Source organism: Microtus ochrogaster, chromosome 6 (genome assembly GCF_000317375.1).
Source record: "Microtus ochrogaster isolate Prairie Vole_2 chromosome 6, MicOch1.0, whole genome shotgun sequence".
Taxonomy (NCBI): Eukaryota; Metazoa; Chordata; class Mammalia; order Rodentia; family Cricetidae; genus Microtus; species Microtus ochrogaster.
In genome coordinates this window covers 24,238,121-24,252,779 of record NC_022013.1, presented here as the reverse complement: position 1 = coordinate 24,252,779, position 14,659 = coordinate 24,238,121, and the positions used below count along the sequence as shown (strand labels likewise).

The 14,659-nt window shown below is 45.9% G+C and overlaps 1 protein-coding gene across 1 annotated transcript; it reads left to right on the top strand.

Annotated features, from left to right (window-relative positions):
* Nucleotides 1-283: 283 nt before the first annotated feature.
* Nucleotides 284-10,936, top strand: Lax1 (lymphocyte transmembrane adaptor 1). The gene is made up of 5 exons (XM_005348365.1): nt 284-369; nt 4,757-4,870; nt 5,218-5,318; nt 5,992-6,062; nt 10,079-10,936. Exons 1-5 carry the CDS (start codon nt 284-286, stop codon nt 10,934-10,936), a joined length of 1,230 nt encoding a protein of 409 aa, XP_005348422.1.
* The last annotated feature ends 3,723 nt before the right edge of the window (nt 10,937-14,659 follow it).

Below are 14,659 nucleotides of genomic sequence, written 5' to 3'. Positions count from 1 at the left end.
AAAAAAAAAAAAAAAAAAAAAAGAAGAAGAAGAAGAAAGAAATTTCAAGAGTAAAAACTGATACATTTGAGAAAACATGGAGATTTGGAGAATTTTCTGTCATTCTTATCTATTTTTTTTCCTTTTTCTTAAAAAGGTGGTTGTATGCAAAATACATACCAATTTGCCTTTTTTCCCTCTGAATCAGCAACTTAGAAAGAGCCAAGGAAAGGGCAGCCATAGAGACTAGTCAATTCTGACCCCAGAAGACTTAGAAGCTGCCAAGCCCCTAGAGGTTCCAGGGATGTATACCACCCCAGCCCCACCAGACGTCACCAGAAGGAACTCCCAGCCCAGCACTTTGCAGAGGACTCTTGGCGGCCTGGAAGGGTGAGTGCTTTGGGAAGTGAGCTCCACTGTCCCCTGCTCTAACCTGGCAGAGTTGCCATCCACACTTACAGTATAGGTCTGGGTCCATTAGGACCAGCAAACTTTGAGCCCAGAGCCATTTGCTCAGGGATGCTGGAGGGAAGAAAGAAGATGGAGTGTGTGTGTGTGTGGGGGGGGGATTAATAGTTGAATTTCTGATTGGGTTTTCTTCCTCTCAGAGGCCCTAAATTCAATCTTTCTGATCTCTCGTTCTGCCATGATAGAAACAAAAGTCCTAATTCCCCAGTGATGAGTTTTTAGATCCTAAAACCTTGTCATGAGTGTGAAGTGTAGGGTAAAAGTGATAAAGTTTTAGGACACGGGATCTTACAGAACTAATCATGGATATAAATTCACCTCTGAAGTTCTCAATCTCAGATAAACAAAAGTAAAGTGTCTGTCGGGTGTTAAGACTTCAGAAATATTAGTGGGCGTGAATTTCAGGGCTCTGATCAAAGGAAAGCCCAATGAAAGGATATTTTTTCAATTCCTGTAGTTTTAGAAAATTTCAATTTTTGTTTGTTTTGTTTTTGTTTTTTGAGACAGGGTTTCTCTGTGTTGCTTTGGAGCCTGTCCTGGAACTACCTCTTATATACCAGGCCTTGAGTGCTGGGATTAAAGGCATGCGCCACCACCACCAGGCCAGAAAATTTCAATATTATTACCAGAGTAAATCCATGTCCCTTGCAGTTACAACGCAGGTGCTGAAGAAGAATGAGTTCATATTCATTGTTGAAGCCTGAAGCACCCTCCCAAAACTATCTCCTTTTTTTTTCATTTTGGGGAGTGGGTGGAAGGGTGAAGATATCAGAGGGCAATTTGCAGGAATTGGTTCTCTCCTTTCATCGTGCGGGTCTCAGGGATCAAGCTCAGAGTGCCAGGCTTGACAGTGGGTGCCTTTCCCTACTGAGTCAGCTCACTGACTCTAGAAACTATTGCTTCCTTAAGTTGCCTTTTGTTTCGTTTTGTTTCCTTTTTCTTTTTCACTTTGTAACTAGAATATAAAATTTATATGCTTATATTACATTTAGCATGTTGTTTTGAAATATGTAGATTTTGTCAGCGGCTAAGTTGAACTAGGTAAACATCTATTAGTTAATGTACTTTTTTAGGAGAGGATACTTCAAATAACTCCTTGAGGAATATTCAAGAATACTTCATTTTCAACATTGCTATGTTGAGCTTCTTCCTTTACCCAACCTTTGACCTACATCTCTGGGACCCCTCTCTCCCCACTCCTGGTGACCACCATTCTGCTACTCCCTGCTGCTTTGAGTTAAGTCTGTTTCGGTTCTGCATGTGAGATCATGCAGTAGATATCTACCTGCCCCAGGCTTTGTTCAGTTCGCACGATGTCCTCCAGGTCCGTCCACCTTGTCACAAACGACAAGACCGTCGTCTTCCCTCTCTATCCAGCCATCTGTTGAGAGACGCTCAGACTGATTCCGCATTGGCTCTTGTGAATTTTGCTGCGGTGAGCATGGCAGTACAAACTACTCTAACAAGCACGGGGTACAGGCACACAGCTTTCATTTGCTCTGAACATGGATCTAGCAGCGGGACTAGCAGAGCATATGGTGGTTCTATTTTCAATTTTGGGGATAATTACCGTAAGTCATTTTCCACAATGACTGCATTATTTTCAAAACCATTTCTGGGCTCATTCACTTCTTATTTCATTCAGATAGCATTGAACAAATACTCATTAAACTTCTATTATACATCAGAGGTGCTGTTTGAGATGCTGAGTGGATAGTACAGACAAGTCCATGACTTCTTAGAGCTCACAGTCAGGGCGTGATGTTTGATAGCAAAGAGATAACCAGGTATTGTGTATTCTCAGTCAACCAGAAGGGCTTGAAAGAGGAAATGGAACTGAGTAAGAAAACTGTGACTAATGAGCCTGGCAAGGGACGATCCCTCTAAGGAGGTCACAACACTGTAGAAGAGACTTAAATAAAATGAGGAACTTGGCCCTTCTGAGTACCTACAGGGGAGGTAGATCTGAGCTAGAACTAGTCTTCATATGGGCAGGAACAGCGAGAGGCCATGGTGGTCAGCATCAGAGGTAAAGGTGTTGGAAACAGGCCCAGAAGTTAATGAGGAGAAGCCAGATCACATTAGGTCAAAAACTTCTCACTGAGTACCGACTAGAGATTCACTGCCAGTATGACGGAAAGCCGTGGGAGATTCCCAGTGGAGGAGAGTCATGGTGTGACTTGCTCTTTGCAATGATTATACTAGTCCATGGGTAAGCACGGTATGTTGAAGCCATGAGTGAAAGCCAGGAGAGCCACCAGGGAGGTGACCACTGCAAAATTCTCCCTGGAACTCATGTTGACTTAGGCCATGGTGGTGGCAACGGGAACGCAGTGGCTGGGCTTGAAGCAGATGCCCTTGCCCAGGGCAAAGCCAATTAACTGGAAGTAGGGCATGAAAGAACAGTCAGTCAGGAGTGGTGCCAAGGGTTTAGACTGGACTGCTAGATGGTGGAAGTCTAGAGGAAAAGCCGGTGTATGGAGGCAGAATGGGAGTCCGTCCGGTTTTGGTTTGAGATGTCTACTGGACAACCTAAGAGGAATGGCCAATGAAAAACTGGGTCAGTCATTCCAGAACTCAGCAAGACAAAATCTTTCCAGGAATGACCTGGTTTTAATATCTGAGGGTCAGCTGTTTGTTCCTGCTGTACTTCCACTGCCTACTTCCTGCTAGAGTGGGCGTGGCCGCCTGCTGTTGCAATCATCTGGATGCATTTCAGTACCCAAGCAGAGCCACAACTGTGCCCTGCCAGAGAATCACAAAGCTACGCAAAGCTAGTGTTGGTTAAATTTCACCCAACAGTCTAGTGTTGCTTAGAGACCAGCTCTACATTTTGGGGTTACTCAAGTTCAAGTAAGCTGGGCTCTGTCACAGAGTCATTTCCAGAAAACCCTGGAAGCAGGAATGAGGGGACGTCGAGCCAGAGATATTTGGCGTTGAAAGTTCGCAGATACTGTGAGAGCAGAAAAAGATTGCTCTCTGGCCTCAACCAACCCAGACGCTTATTCCATGTCTGCACCCACTTGAGATCGTGGCTTTATTACTTTTCCTTTCTGGTCTCAGGATCCTTAGGGACAGGTAGGAGCAGGATAGGAGCTTTGTGAAGATTAAATAATAGATTTCATATGCAAGCCCCTAGAACGTGGTAGACATTCAAAGGGATGGCTCCCTTTCCTATGTGTAAAACTCCTTTCTCCATGAAACTGCTGTTCAGAACTGACTTTCTTTCCATTCTTGGTAGCAGCAGCAGCAGTAGTATTTTCAAGACAGGGTTTCTTTGTGTAACAGCCCTGGCTGTCCCGAAGCTCACTTTGTAGACCAGGCTGGCCTTTAACTCACAGAGATCCACCTGCCTCTGCCTCCTGAATGTTGGGATTAAAGGAGTGTGCCACCACCGCCTAGCCTTTTTTTTTTATTCTTTTTAGTTATGTATAGTTGCATGTATGTGTGCACAGTCATGTGGGTCTGTACACTCAGAGGCCAGAGGTGTTGAATCCCCTGGAACTGGAGTTACAGAAGGTTGTAAGACACCAGTGGACGCTGGGAACTGAACCCCGGGGCCCTGGAAGAGCAGCAAATGCTTCCAAATACAGGGCCATTTCTCCAAGTCCCAGATATGACTTTCTCTTACTCCGGTTTGTCCCCTCCACCTCAACATCATTTGTCTGGCTCCCCCATTCTAAATCCTTGTGTTACAAGGGGGGGAGGGCTCTTCTTGAAGGGAAGAATACAAACAAAAGACATGTACAATTTAAACCAAAGTTTATTTCGCAACTTTGTTTGTTCGCAAAGCAAACACTCCAAGGAGAGATTGGGGTGAGTGTCTCAAGGCAAGGAATAGCTCAATGAGCACTGTGCTGTTGATTGCAAAGAAGCTTTTATAAATATGTATGAGGTTGGTGGCTTCACCACAGTGACCTCTGTCACCCTCCTCTCTGCCCAAATCAGGGTGGGCCATGTCTCTCTTTCAGAATATTTCTTCTAATGATCCCTACAAAGGGTAGGAGATGTCAAAACCATAATGCATAACAATATAACAGCATCAGTCTTTCGGGTGCACGTGTATAGGAAAACGTCTGGGTGTGTTGGTTTATGATAGAGCAGGAACAACTTAACCCCAGCTTCAAGGATGTCTATGCACAAAGGGGCATCTGGCCATCAGGGGAATCAGCTAAGATTCAGTTGTGGTTGCCCTCTGTTTCCTACCTGGTATCATTTGGGCTCTATCTCCTGAAAGAAGTCTTCTCCAACATCCCCAAGCCCAAATCCTATGGCCACCTGGAGCATGACCACCTGGTTTTCCTCCTAGAAAGAGAGGCCAGACCACCAGCATCTTCCCTGGCTTTCTGGCACTCCTGGTCATCCTCCTGGTCATCATGGCGGCCTGCATCCTGTGGCGCTGGAACAAACGGAAGAAGCGTGAGTCCCATGCTTGTCTCTGGTTGAGAGGCTGTAGGGTCAGTCTTCCAGCCTGGTGTTTAAACCCTGGGGCATTTTCTAATCAGAAGATACCTCTCTGGAATCCTGTATCCTTTCCTGACACTGGTCCTAAGCTGTGGCCATAGTGTGGATTGGAGTGACATCGAGAAGACATAGCTTTGGCATCCTTGTGCCCGGTTTCCTCTTCCTGCCTCTGTCCACTGAATTTCTTGTCCTTAGACTGAATTAGAAATGTATCTTTTATGATACCTGGTGAGGGTGGGGACTGCTCAGCCTGAGAGCCCCTGTGCTCTGCGTGTTGACCCTATCCTACCATTGCCTTTCAGGGAGAGTGCCTTACTTCCAGGTAGCTCCGTCGCTGACTCTGCCTCCACCCAGACAGAGAGCCAAAAATATTTATGACTTCTTGCCCCATCAGCAGGCACAGTTGGGTAAGTTTCTCCTAATCTACCTGTTCTCAACCTGTGGGTCATGACCCTTTTGGGGGTCAAATGACCCTTTCACTGGGGTTGCATATCAGATATCCTACATATCAGATATTTACATTATGATTCATAACAGTAGCAAAATTACAATTATGAAGTAGCAACAAAAATAATTGTATAATTGGGGGTCACTACAGCATGAGGAACTGTATTAAAGGGTCTCAGCATGAGGAAGGTTAAAAACACTGCCCTGATCTATGGAGTCCTGACATTCTGAACTTAGGCTCTCAAGATGCACCTCGCACCACTCAGAAGCAGCTTTCTCCAAGTATCCAGACTTCGGAATAACACTAAGTAGTCTGCACCTCCAGTGGGAACTCTGGACAGAGAGCAGCGGTCAGCCAGCTTTAGGCAACAGAGGAAAGCCAGTTACATCGTAGGTGGTGAAGACATGAGTAAGACCTCATAAGCAAAGGATGGGGAGTTCTCCACAGGCAGGCCTGGAAATGCATTCAGGTCTCAGAGTGTCATCCTGTAACTCTGACCCTCTTAACCACAGACTACCAGACATTCTAGGTTCTCACAGGAACCTAGAGACCCCCATTCATCTGCTAGCTGAGACATTGGGGCGAAAGCACTCTGAAACCCACTATCTTCAGGATTCACTTGGTTGTTGCAGGGAGACATCAGTCGAATGGCTTCAGTACTGAGAGCCTCCTCTCCAGAGATTCTGACAGCCCTGAGCATGAGGTAAGAGCCAAGGGAAAAGCTAAAGTCCCAGGAGCATGGCAGAGGGCAGGAGGGAATGGGGTTTTCTCTCAGTTCCGCTTGTCTAGCATTTTAGTGTCATTTGGCGCAGACCATGAAGAACTTCCTATGGACAAGGGAAGAGAAATAACTATTTAACTTATGGCTAGTGTGGTCACACATTCCTGTAATGCAGCTCTCAGGAAGCTGAGGACAGTTTGGCAATTAGAGGCTAGACTGGAGTGTATTGTGAATTCGAGGCCCACCTAGACTACATAGGACTAGCATGCCAAGAGAGGGGTGAGGGGAGGAGCCAGCACTTAGGATTTTAAGAAAGGCGCATGCACTCAAGTGTGTGCTGTTAGAACTGAAAGTGATGACTTTAATAAAGACATGACAATTTGTTTATCCCAAAAAATGTTGCTCCATTCAGAGTGGTCACTCCAGGAAGCCATCGCTATTTCAACGATGTCATTAGTGTTCAAACCACACCTTAAATTCATCTTTTAAAACAAAAAGTTTACACCTCATTTTATTATATTGTTTTGCCTGCATATATGTATGAGCACCATGTGCGTGCCTGTTGCGCAGGGAGGTCAAGAGAGACCACTAGATCCTCTGAAACTGAAGCTGTAGACAGTTGTGAGCTACCCTGTGGGTGCTGAGAACTGAACCTGGGTCCTCTGAAAGAGCAGCAAGGGCTCTTAACTGCTGAGTAATCTTTGTGGGGGTAGGCGGGGTTCAAAATAGGGTCTCTCTGTAGCTTTGGAGCCTGTCCTGGAACTTGTTCTGCAGACCAGGCTGGCCTTGAACTCACAGAGATCCTCCTGTCTCTGCCTCCCGAGTGTGCCACCACCGTCTGGCACAGCTACATCTCATGTCTCTCTTTACACACATACATCCCTCTCCCCAGCCACACCTACCTTCTACACGGCCACATGTCTCTATACATAGTTACACCTCTGTCCTACACAGCACCTCATCTCTCTACACACATTTCTGTGTATCTCTGTTTACACACTTATTTACACAGCTATGCCCCTTCTCTCTACATAGCTACTCTTCCCTCTACCCAGCTCCCTCTGCACAGCCCTTCTCAGTCACTGCATCTCTTCTCGCCACACATCTGTTTACCTACATCTCTCTCCTACATATACATCTCCACCCTACATATACATCTCTACCTACATCCATCCATCTCTCCTGAACACAATTTCTCTCCTACATAAACATCTCCACCCTACATACAATCCTCTCTCCTGCACACACATCTCTCCCCTACACACACAACTTCTCTCTACTCTGTTCCATTTCTTCACACATAACTACATCTCTCTTCTACATCACTCACCCATTCACTCCTCCAGGAACAAAGTCGGGACAAAATATGAATTACATTTTTCAGGGACATAATTTTACTTGAGTAAACAAATAAGAGTCCGAGCCATTCTGACACACGTAAGGAATCACAGTTTCTCTCAGGCTTGGAATGTCACCTTGGCCAGGCATGGAGAGTAAAATAAGCATGTAGCTCTAAGGGGTCAGGATTCCCAGAGAGCAACATTGAAACTCAGGACTTAAACAATAAACAGAGCCGGGCGATGGTGGCGCACGCCTTTAATCCCAGCACTCGGGAGGCAGAGGCAGGCGGATCTCTGTGAGTTCGAGACCAGCCTGGTCTACAGAGCTAGTTCCAGGACAGGCTCCAAAGCCACAGAGAAACCCTGTCTCGAAAAACCAAATAAATAAATAAATAAATAAATAAATAATAAACAATTAGTTGACTGAACCTTGACTACTGCATCACAACTGAAGCCAGGAGTTCATGCAGAAAATCAATTACAGTGGGGAGTTATGTCTTAGTGTTATCAGCCTGATTTTGGTTCAACAAACAGACAGCTGGGAACTTCCCCTTGGGCAATTTGTCTCCAGGGGCAACTAATCTATTTTGGATTTGCTCTGAAGTCTAAAGTCAGGTAAATGTGTAAAAAGCTGTCTTTGTAACTGAGAATATTGCAACTTTCCTTTGTCAGTTTGAACTATGAAAAATATCCTAGTATTATTTCTATTCATCAGAGTTATACAGTTAAGCAAAAATTATCTTTCTGATCATCCACAGATATATTGTGTGCCCAGTAGATGAAATATATTCATGAGATAAACACACAGCAGTGGGGAGAATACCCATAGCTGTTTTTAGGGAAGAGCTATAGTAGCTCATGAGAGAACTGCAGACAGAAGCAACCGGTTCAGAGTTTGTGGTCCTGGAAGCCTTGCTTAGCAAGATTCCTCCATTGGAAAATTATTCATCTGGAGGGCTAACACCTGAATTCTCAGTTGCTATCTGCTTGAATATTCCTCTGCCCTCTGGCAAAGCCACAGCTGCCAGCGGCTCAGCAGTTTACCGTTGGTATTCTATATGCCTTGTGATCTGGCTCTGAAGTTGACTCCTAAAAAGTCCAAAGGCGGTTTGGTCCAGAGACTCCTCTAAAATCAGGATGGCGGTTTTCACAGTCAATATGTTTGCTAGATGTCAGTTGCTCTGAGTCAGGGATGGTTCTTGGCTCAGCGGGGACATCCCAGATGGAGAAGCTGTTGTTGCTCAGATGTTTAGGTTCCCAGGGAGTCACATTACAGTATGGCCTCTTCCTCCTATTCATTGACTATGACTTCCTGGAGTATCCGAAAAAGGGCAGATGAAGTCAACTCCATTGCCAAAGTTTGGGTAGTCCCTGAGGGAATCTGTCTTTAACTTGTGGATCTGTTTGGATTCTGCAGTGATCGAAAAACATTTTGAGCTGGGCAGTGGTGGCACACACCTTTAATTCCAACACTTGGGAGGCAGAGGCAGATGGCATCTCTGAATTTGAGGCCAGCCCTGTCTGCAGAGTGAGTTCCAGGACAGCCAGGGCTACACAGTAAAACCATGTCCCACAACAAAAAACATTTTAAGTATATTTAAACATTTAATAACCGATAGCACCGGGGATGTGGTGCATGCCTTGAATCCTAGTACTTAGGAAGCAGAGTCAGGTGGAGCTCTGTGAGTTTGAGGTCTACATAGAGAGTTCCGGGTTATTGAAAGCTACTTAATGAGACCCTGTCTCAAATGAATAAACCAAAAATAAAAAATAAATAAATAAAATGAAACTAGTATTTTGTTATGGAACTTGGAACTTTATAACTGGAAAAGCACTCAAAAGGCTAAAGCTGGATTGTCCATAAGCGGAAGGCCAGCCTGGGCTACGGAGTAAGCTCCTGAAGAGTGTGAGCAACAGAGGAAGACCTTGTCTCTAAAAAAAGGGGGAAGGGGTTTCCCCATTAAAAGTCCACAAGCTTTCTTAAAATTTTTGGACTCCAAGAAACCAAAATCCTTCATCGTTAGTATTTTCTATATGCTAACACTGTTCTCAACACTTCACGTGTAGTAATCCTTTGACCATTCACAAAACCTTATAACATAAACCTTGCTACAATCTTCAGTTTACAGACTAGGAAATGAAGGTGCCAAAGGAAGACTTTCGGACTCACTCAGAGTGGCAAAGCTGGGACTTGCATGCTCAGACTGAATCCGAGTCTCCGTCTTCAGGCCATGCATTGCCCCTCCAGTGTGCGTTGGTGAAGGGCACTTTCTCCTGTGTGTGTCCTTCTCCTTACCTACTGGCTCCTCCCCCTCCACCGTAGCCAAAATCTGCTGTGATTTGACATCTCACTTCAGCCTCTGTTTTTCTGAATGCATTTGCGATCTTAAGGGCTGAACGTAGGTCCTTGCATGTGCTGCACAAGTACTCGACTACTGAGCTACAGGACCAGCATTGCTTCTCTTATACTCAGCCCCCTTCACTCATGCCCTCAGCATAGCTGGCACCCAAAGCCTTGCAGTGTGGATCCCTCGCTTGGAGCTCATCTCTAAGCTAGAGGATGGATGAAGGGATTGTAATGCCAGGCAGTGCAGGGAGGAAGAGTGGCTGTGTTCCTATTTCAGGTCCCATCCTGTCACTTTCTCTTCTTCTTTGCAGGCCTCTCAGGCACTCAGCTCCCTTCAGATACACAGAGCCTCTGTTCATGCTGTGGCATACACAGTAGGCATCTATGACAATGGCACAGTGCCCCAGATGTGCGGGGACCTTGCCCCCTCAGCACCTTACAACAGTGTCGGAACCTCCAGAAATAACTCCAGCATATCTTCCAGGGAGTCAAACGATTATGTCAATGTCCCTACAGCAGAGGAGAGCAGTGAGGCTCTAACTGCTCCCAAAAGCACTCCTGAGAGTCACCTTGGTCTTCCCAGTGCCCAGAAGCTGGAGTTTGCTGAAGCAGGGCATGCAGGCTCTGGGGCTGCCTCTGACCACACTGCTCTGTGGGCTCCAGGAAGTAAGCGCAGTGATTCCCTCAGTGATGGAGAAGCTTCATCTCAGACTTCAAATGACTACGTCAATATGACGGCTTTGGATCTAGAGGACATTCAAGAGTATCAGCCCAGCGTGGCTCTTCAGTGCTGCAGGGATTATGAAAATGTCCCATCAGCAGATCCCAACGGAAGCCAGCCGCAGACTTGGGAAGAAGTGACATCTTCCAATACGGATCATGGGGACCCCGTCTGGAGAGCCCTGTCCTCCGTGTATTATATGGCGTTCCAGCCATCTACACAGAGCGAGGAGAGTGAAGCGGCACAGGCAGAAGAGCAGTCAAGTGAAGACTCTAACGACTACGAGAATGTGCTACCTGCCAACTTAGAAGGCAGGGACTGTGAACAGGGGCCTGGTGCTTGGCATCATTCTGATGAGGGAACACAAAGCTACCTAGCTGGGAAGCCTGATGGGGTGGACTACCCTGCTGGGTCTTTAGCCACTGATCTCTCTAGTGAAGAAGCCTAGGTGCCCTGGCATCCTATTGGATTCACTTGGCTTGGTTAAGGAGGCTGAGAGGAACAGGCTGCACAAAAGCAAAAGTTTAGGAAGCCTGGAGGAGAAATCTCCTCAGGCAAGACTGCCATTAGCTCTCAGGCCAGCTGAAGTAAGTGTAGTGACACTGTCTTCCTGGGGATGTCAGGAAAGGGAAAAGTGTGTAGCACTTAGAACAGGGTGGACATGTAACACAGATGAAAATACCACCTTCACAAACACACGCCAAAAGGAGTGCAGGTCACTTGTGATTCAGGCAGGCCAAACGGAGGAACAGCTCGGGCTGGGCAGGCGAGTTCAGGTCTAAGAAGAACCGGTGAGGGTGTAGAACTACGGGAGCCCTGTTGCAGCTGGTGTGATTGCAAACTCATCACATGAACTATTCATTTCACTCTTAGGAACTGAAGCCGCTTTCCAGTGTATGCCGGAGTTGTGCAAATAAGTTAATCTGTTGGAGATAAGGAAGGGCAGGTTCCCTGTAAAATGGTTTTATTATATGAACCTGAGTATATATGGCCATTTTTATGCACACATAAAGTGTGCTCTGAAATGCCCGCCCATTCCTTAAGACTTCCCTTCTCTCTTCCTTCTCCTTCCCATGAGACCTCTGCATTCCCCTGTATGGTCTCTCTTCCACTTCCTACCAGCTATGCATAAAGAATTTTATGTATCTATAGAAAATCTAGGACCGACTAATGGGAGAAAATGTGATATTTGTTATCTTAGTGGTACTAAGATACACAGTTAGTGGTACTAACTGTGGTCAGATAAAATCTCAGTGTGGTTTTAATTTTCATTTCTCTGATGGCTAGTGATGATAAACACTTTCTACTTCTTCTCTTTTTCTTTCCCCCCGGTTTTTTGAGACAGGGTTTCTCAGTGAAACAGTCTTGGCTGTCCTGGAACTTGCTCTGTAGACCAGGCTGGCCTCAGACTCACAAAGATTTGCCTGCCTCTGCCTCCTGAGTGTTGGGATTAAAGGCGTGCACCACCACCACCTGGGCTTGTACTTTATCTTTTGAGAACTATCTATTCCGCTCATTAGCTCTATGAATTATGAATGAGTGTGTGTGTGTGTGTGTGTGTGTGTATGTGCGCGCGTGTGTACACTTGCGTGTGTGTCACTAGGATGACCTAGGCAATGTCCATGAGCACACTGAGTCCTCAGATCCTGGTCCCTAACTGCTACTTTCCTGGAGAAGGAACAAGAACTTGTTAGAGAAGCGTCTGGTTCTAAGGCTGCTTGTGCATCTTGTAAAAGGAAGAAGAGTAGAAAGGGAGTAAGGAGGCAGGGAGAAAGAGCCACCTGCAAAGAGTTCCTGACTTTAAAACCTGGAACAGGGCTGGAGAGATGGCTCAGTGGTTAAGAGCATTGTCTGCTCTTCCAAAGGTCCTGAGTTCAATTCCCAGCAACCACATGGTGGCTCACAACCATCTGTAATGAGGTCTGGTGCCGTCTTCTGGCCCGCAGGCATACACACAGAATATTGTATCCATAATGAATAAATAAATATTTTTAAAAAACCTGGAACAATTGGACAATGAAAAACAAGTAATTATTGATTAGTAGTTCAGAGAATAACAACCACAAAATCAATTCTCATAAGTCCATACCAAGGATGAATAAGTAAACCCGCTGTAAGGAAAGAATGCCTCTGAGCTATAGATGAATTCCAAATGCTGTGTGCAGAAAGGATAAGGCAAATGGACAAATTGACACTAAGCACCCCAGGACAATGCTGCCAGCAGACCCACTGATGGATGATGCCAAGATTAGAGAGTGACTTCTGTAATGGATTAAGTAAAAATGCTGCAGGTTGGGGGGGGACTTAATTTAGGGAGGGGGAGGGAAATGGGAGGCGGTGGCGGGGAAGAGACAGAAATCTTTAATAAATAAATAAATTAAAAAAAATGCTGCAGGTTCCCAAGTGGCTGCAGTGGCAGAAACGCTGTAGGTCCCCAAGCGACAGCAGGCAGCGGGCCATGTGGTGCCAGGCAGTGGGCAGCGGGTCCCAAGAGCAGCCAGTCCCAGGCAGGGACGGCACAGTTCCCCAAGTGTCTGCAGCAGGCCATGAGGAAAGACAGACAGATGGGCATGCCACGAGACCACGCTGCAGGTCTCCAAAGGCAGCTGGTCCTGGGACGTGTTGGGTGAGAGAGATATGGATAGGCATGCCATGCAGAGTGAGGTTGGATGTTTATTTAGTAGGTTATGGAAGGGAAGGGGGAAGGTAGAAGAGGAGAGAAAGGAGAGACAAACACTGCCTCTTCGAGAGGGAGACTGCAAAGGGGGGGACTCAGGCTGGAAGCTGAAGCTCAGCTTGCCTCAGCAGACAAGGGAGGGAGTGGATGTGACTTGTCTCTTAAAAGGACAGGACAGATCATTACAATACCAAGAGGCAAGATCATAACAGAACTTTAGAGAATCTTCCCTAAATATTTATTTATTTATTATTGTGATGGTTTGAACACTTGTCTACAAACTTTCCTATAATTGTCCTGAAACTTAAACCTTCTCTTTTTGAATACAGGCTGCATTCATTTCTAGTGGCTAGAATATGAAAAGAGAGAAATACTAAGTTTATAATGGAAAAACTTGGCAGATACCACCTTCATCAAATAATTACTGTCAGTCAGCCAGCCAGCCAGCTGTAAGTCACGGGCTGCTGATAAGACCAGGAACACCATAAAAAATAAATCCATAACTCCAGCCTTATCGGAAATTCACACTGGGCTAGAGAGGTGACTCACTGGTTAAGAGCCTGCAGTACTCTTGCAAAGGACCCGAGTTTGACTCCCAGAATCCATGTTAATTGTTCACAATTACCTGTGACTTGAGTTCCAGATCAAAAGCCTCTGATCTTCAAGCACACTAGCATGCTCAGGCACAGACCTACATGTTGAAAGGAGCTGCAGGTTGCATTCCTGCTGCCCTGCTCCCAGATGCCTGGCTAGCTTATGCCCTGAAATAACAACACACAAACTGTATTCATTTGAACACTGCCTGGCCCATTTCTATTAATGTGTGTAGCACCGAGGTGCACTTACCAGGAAGATTCTAGCCTACGTCCATCCGGGGTCGGAGCTTCATCGCGTCTGCCCAAGAGAGCAGAGCTAAGGCGTATGAGCTCACTTCCTCTTCCTCCCAGCATTCTGTTCTGTTTACTCCACCCACCTAAAGGCTGGCCTATCAAATGGGCCAAGGCAGCTTCTTCATTATCCAATGACCTTCCTCCATCACCTACACACAGACTGACACATAGTTAAAAATAACTAAATCTTTAAAAGAGAAAAAAAAATCCAGACTGGATGTGTTGCACAGATACCTAGCCAGAAAAGATTGAGAAACGGTCACAGATTAGAGGAGACTCAGGGGACATGACGAAATATAACACGATGCCTCAGATTGGATTCTACAGTAGAGAAACAGATAAGATTCCAAACACCCATATTGTTGGGATCCGGTGGCAGCCTGGACCATTGATTATTTTTTTTAACCAGATCCCAACATAAACTATCACTCTCTGGACCGACATGGAGGCGCAGGAATAAAGAGATAACTCACATGTGTAGAGAGAGCCTCGGGAAAATCTCTATAAATTGGGGTGCACAAACGCTGGTGACCCCTTCTTCCTGGCTCCTATTTCTGGGCATCGCTGGAACTTCGGTTGCGTGAGTGCTCCTTTATATTAAAGT

Bases quoted from the DNA above. Each gene is read 5' to 3' on its own strand.
- Lax1 (XM_005348365.1), top strand. From the start codon at position 284: ATGTATACCACCCCAGCCCCACCAGACGTCACCAGAAGGAACTCCCAG. The intron at 370-4,756 runs GTGAGTGCTTTG...TTTTCCTCCTAG, and splicing joins ACTCTTGGCGGCCTGGAAGG to AAAGAGAGGCCAGACCACCA. The intron at 5,319-5,991 runs GTAAGTTTCTCC...TGGTTGTTGCAG, and splicing joins CCATCAGCAGGCACAGTTGG to GGAGACATCAGTCGAATGGC.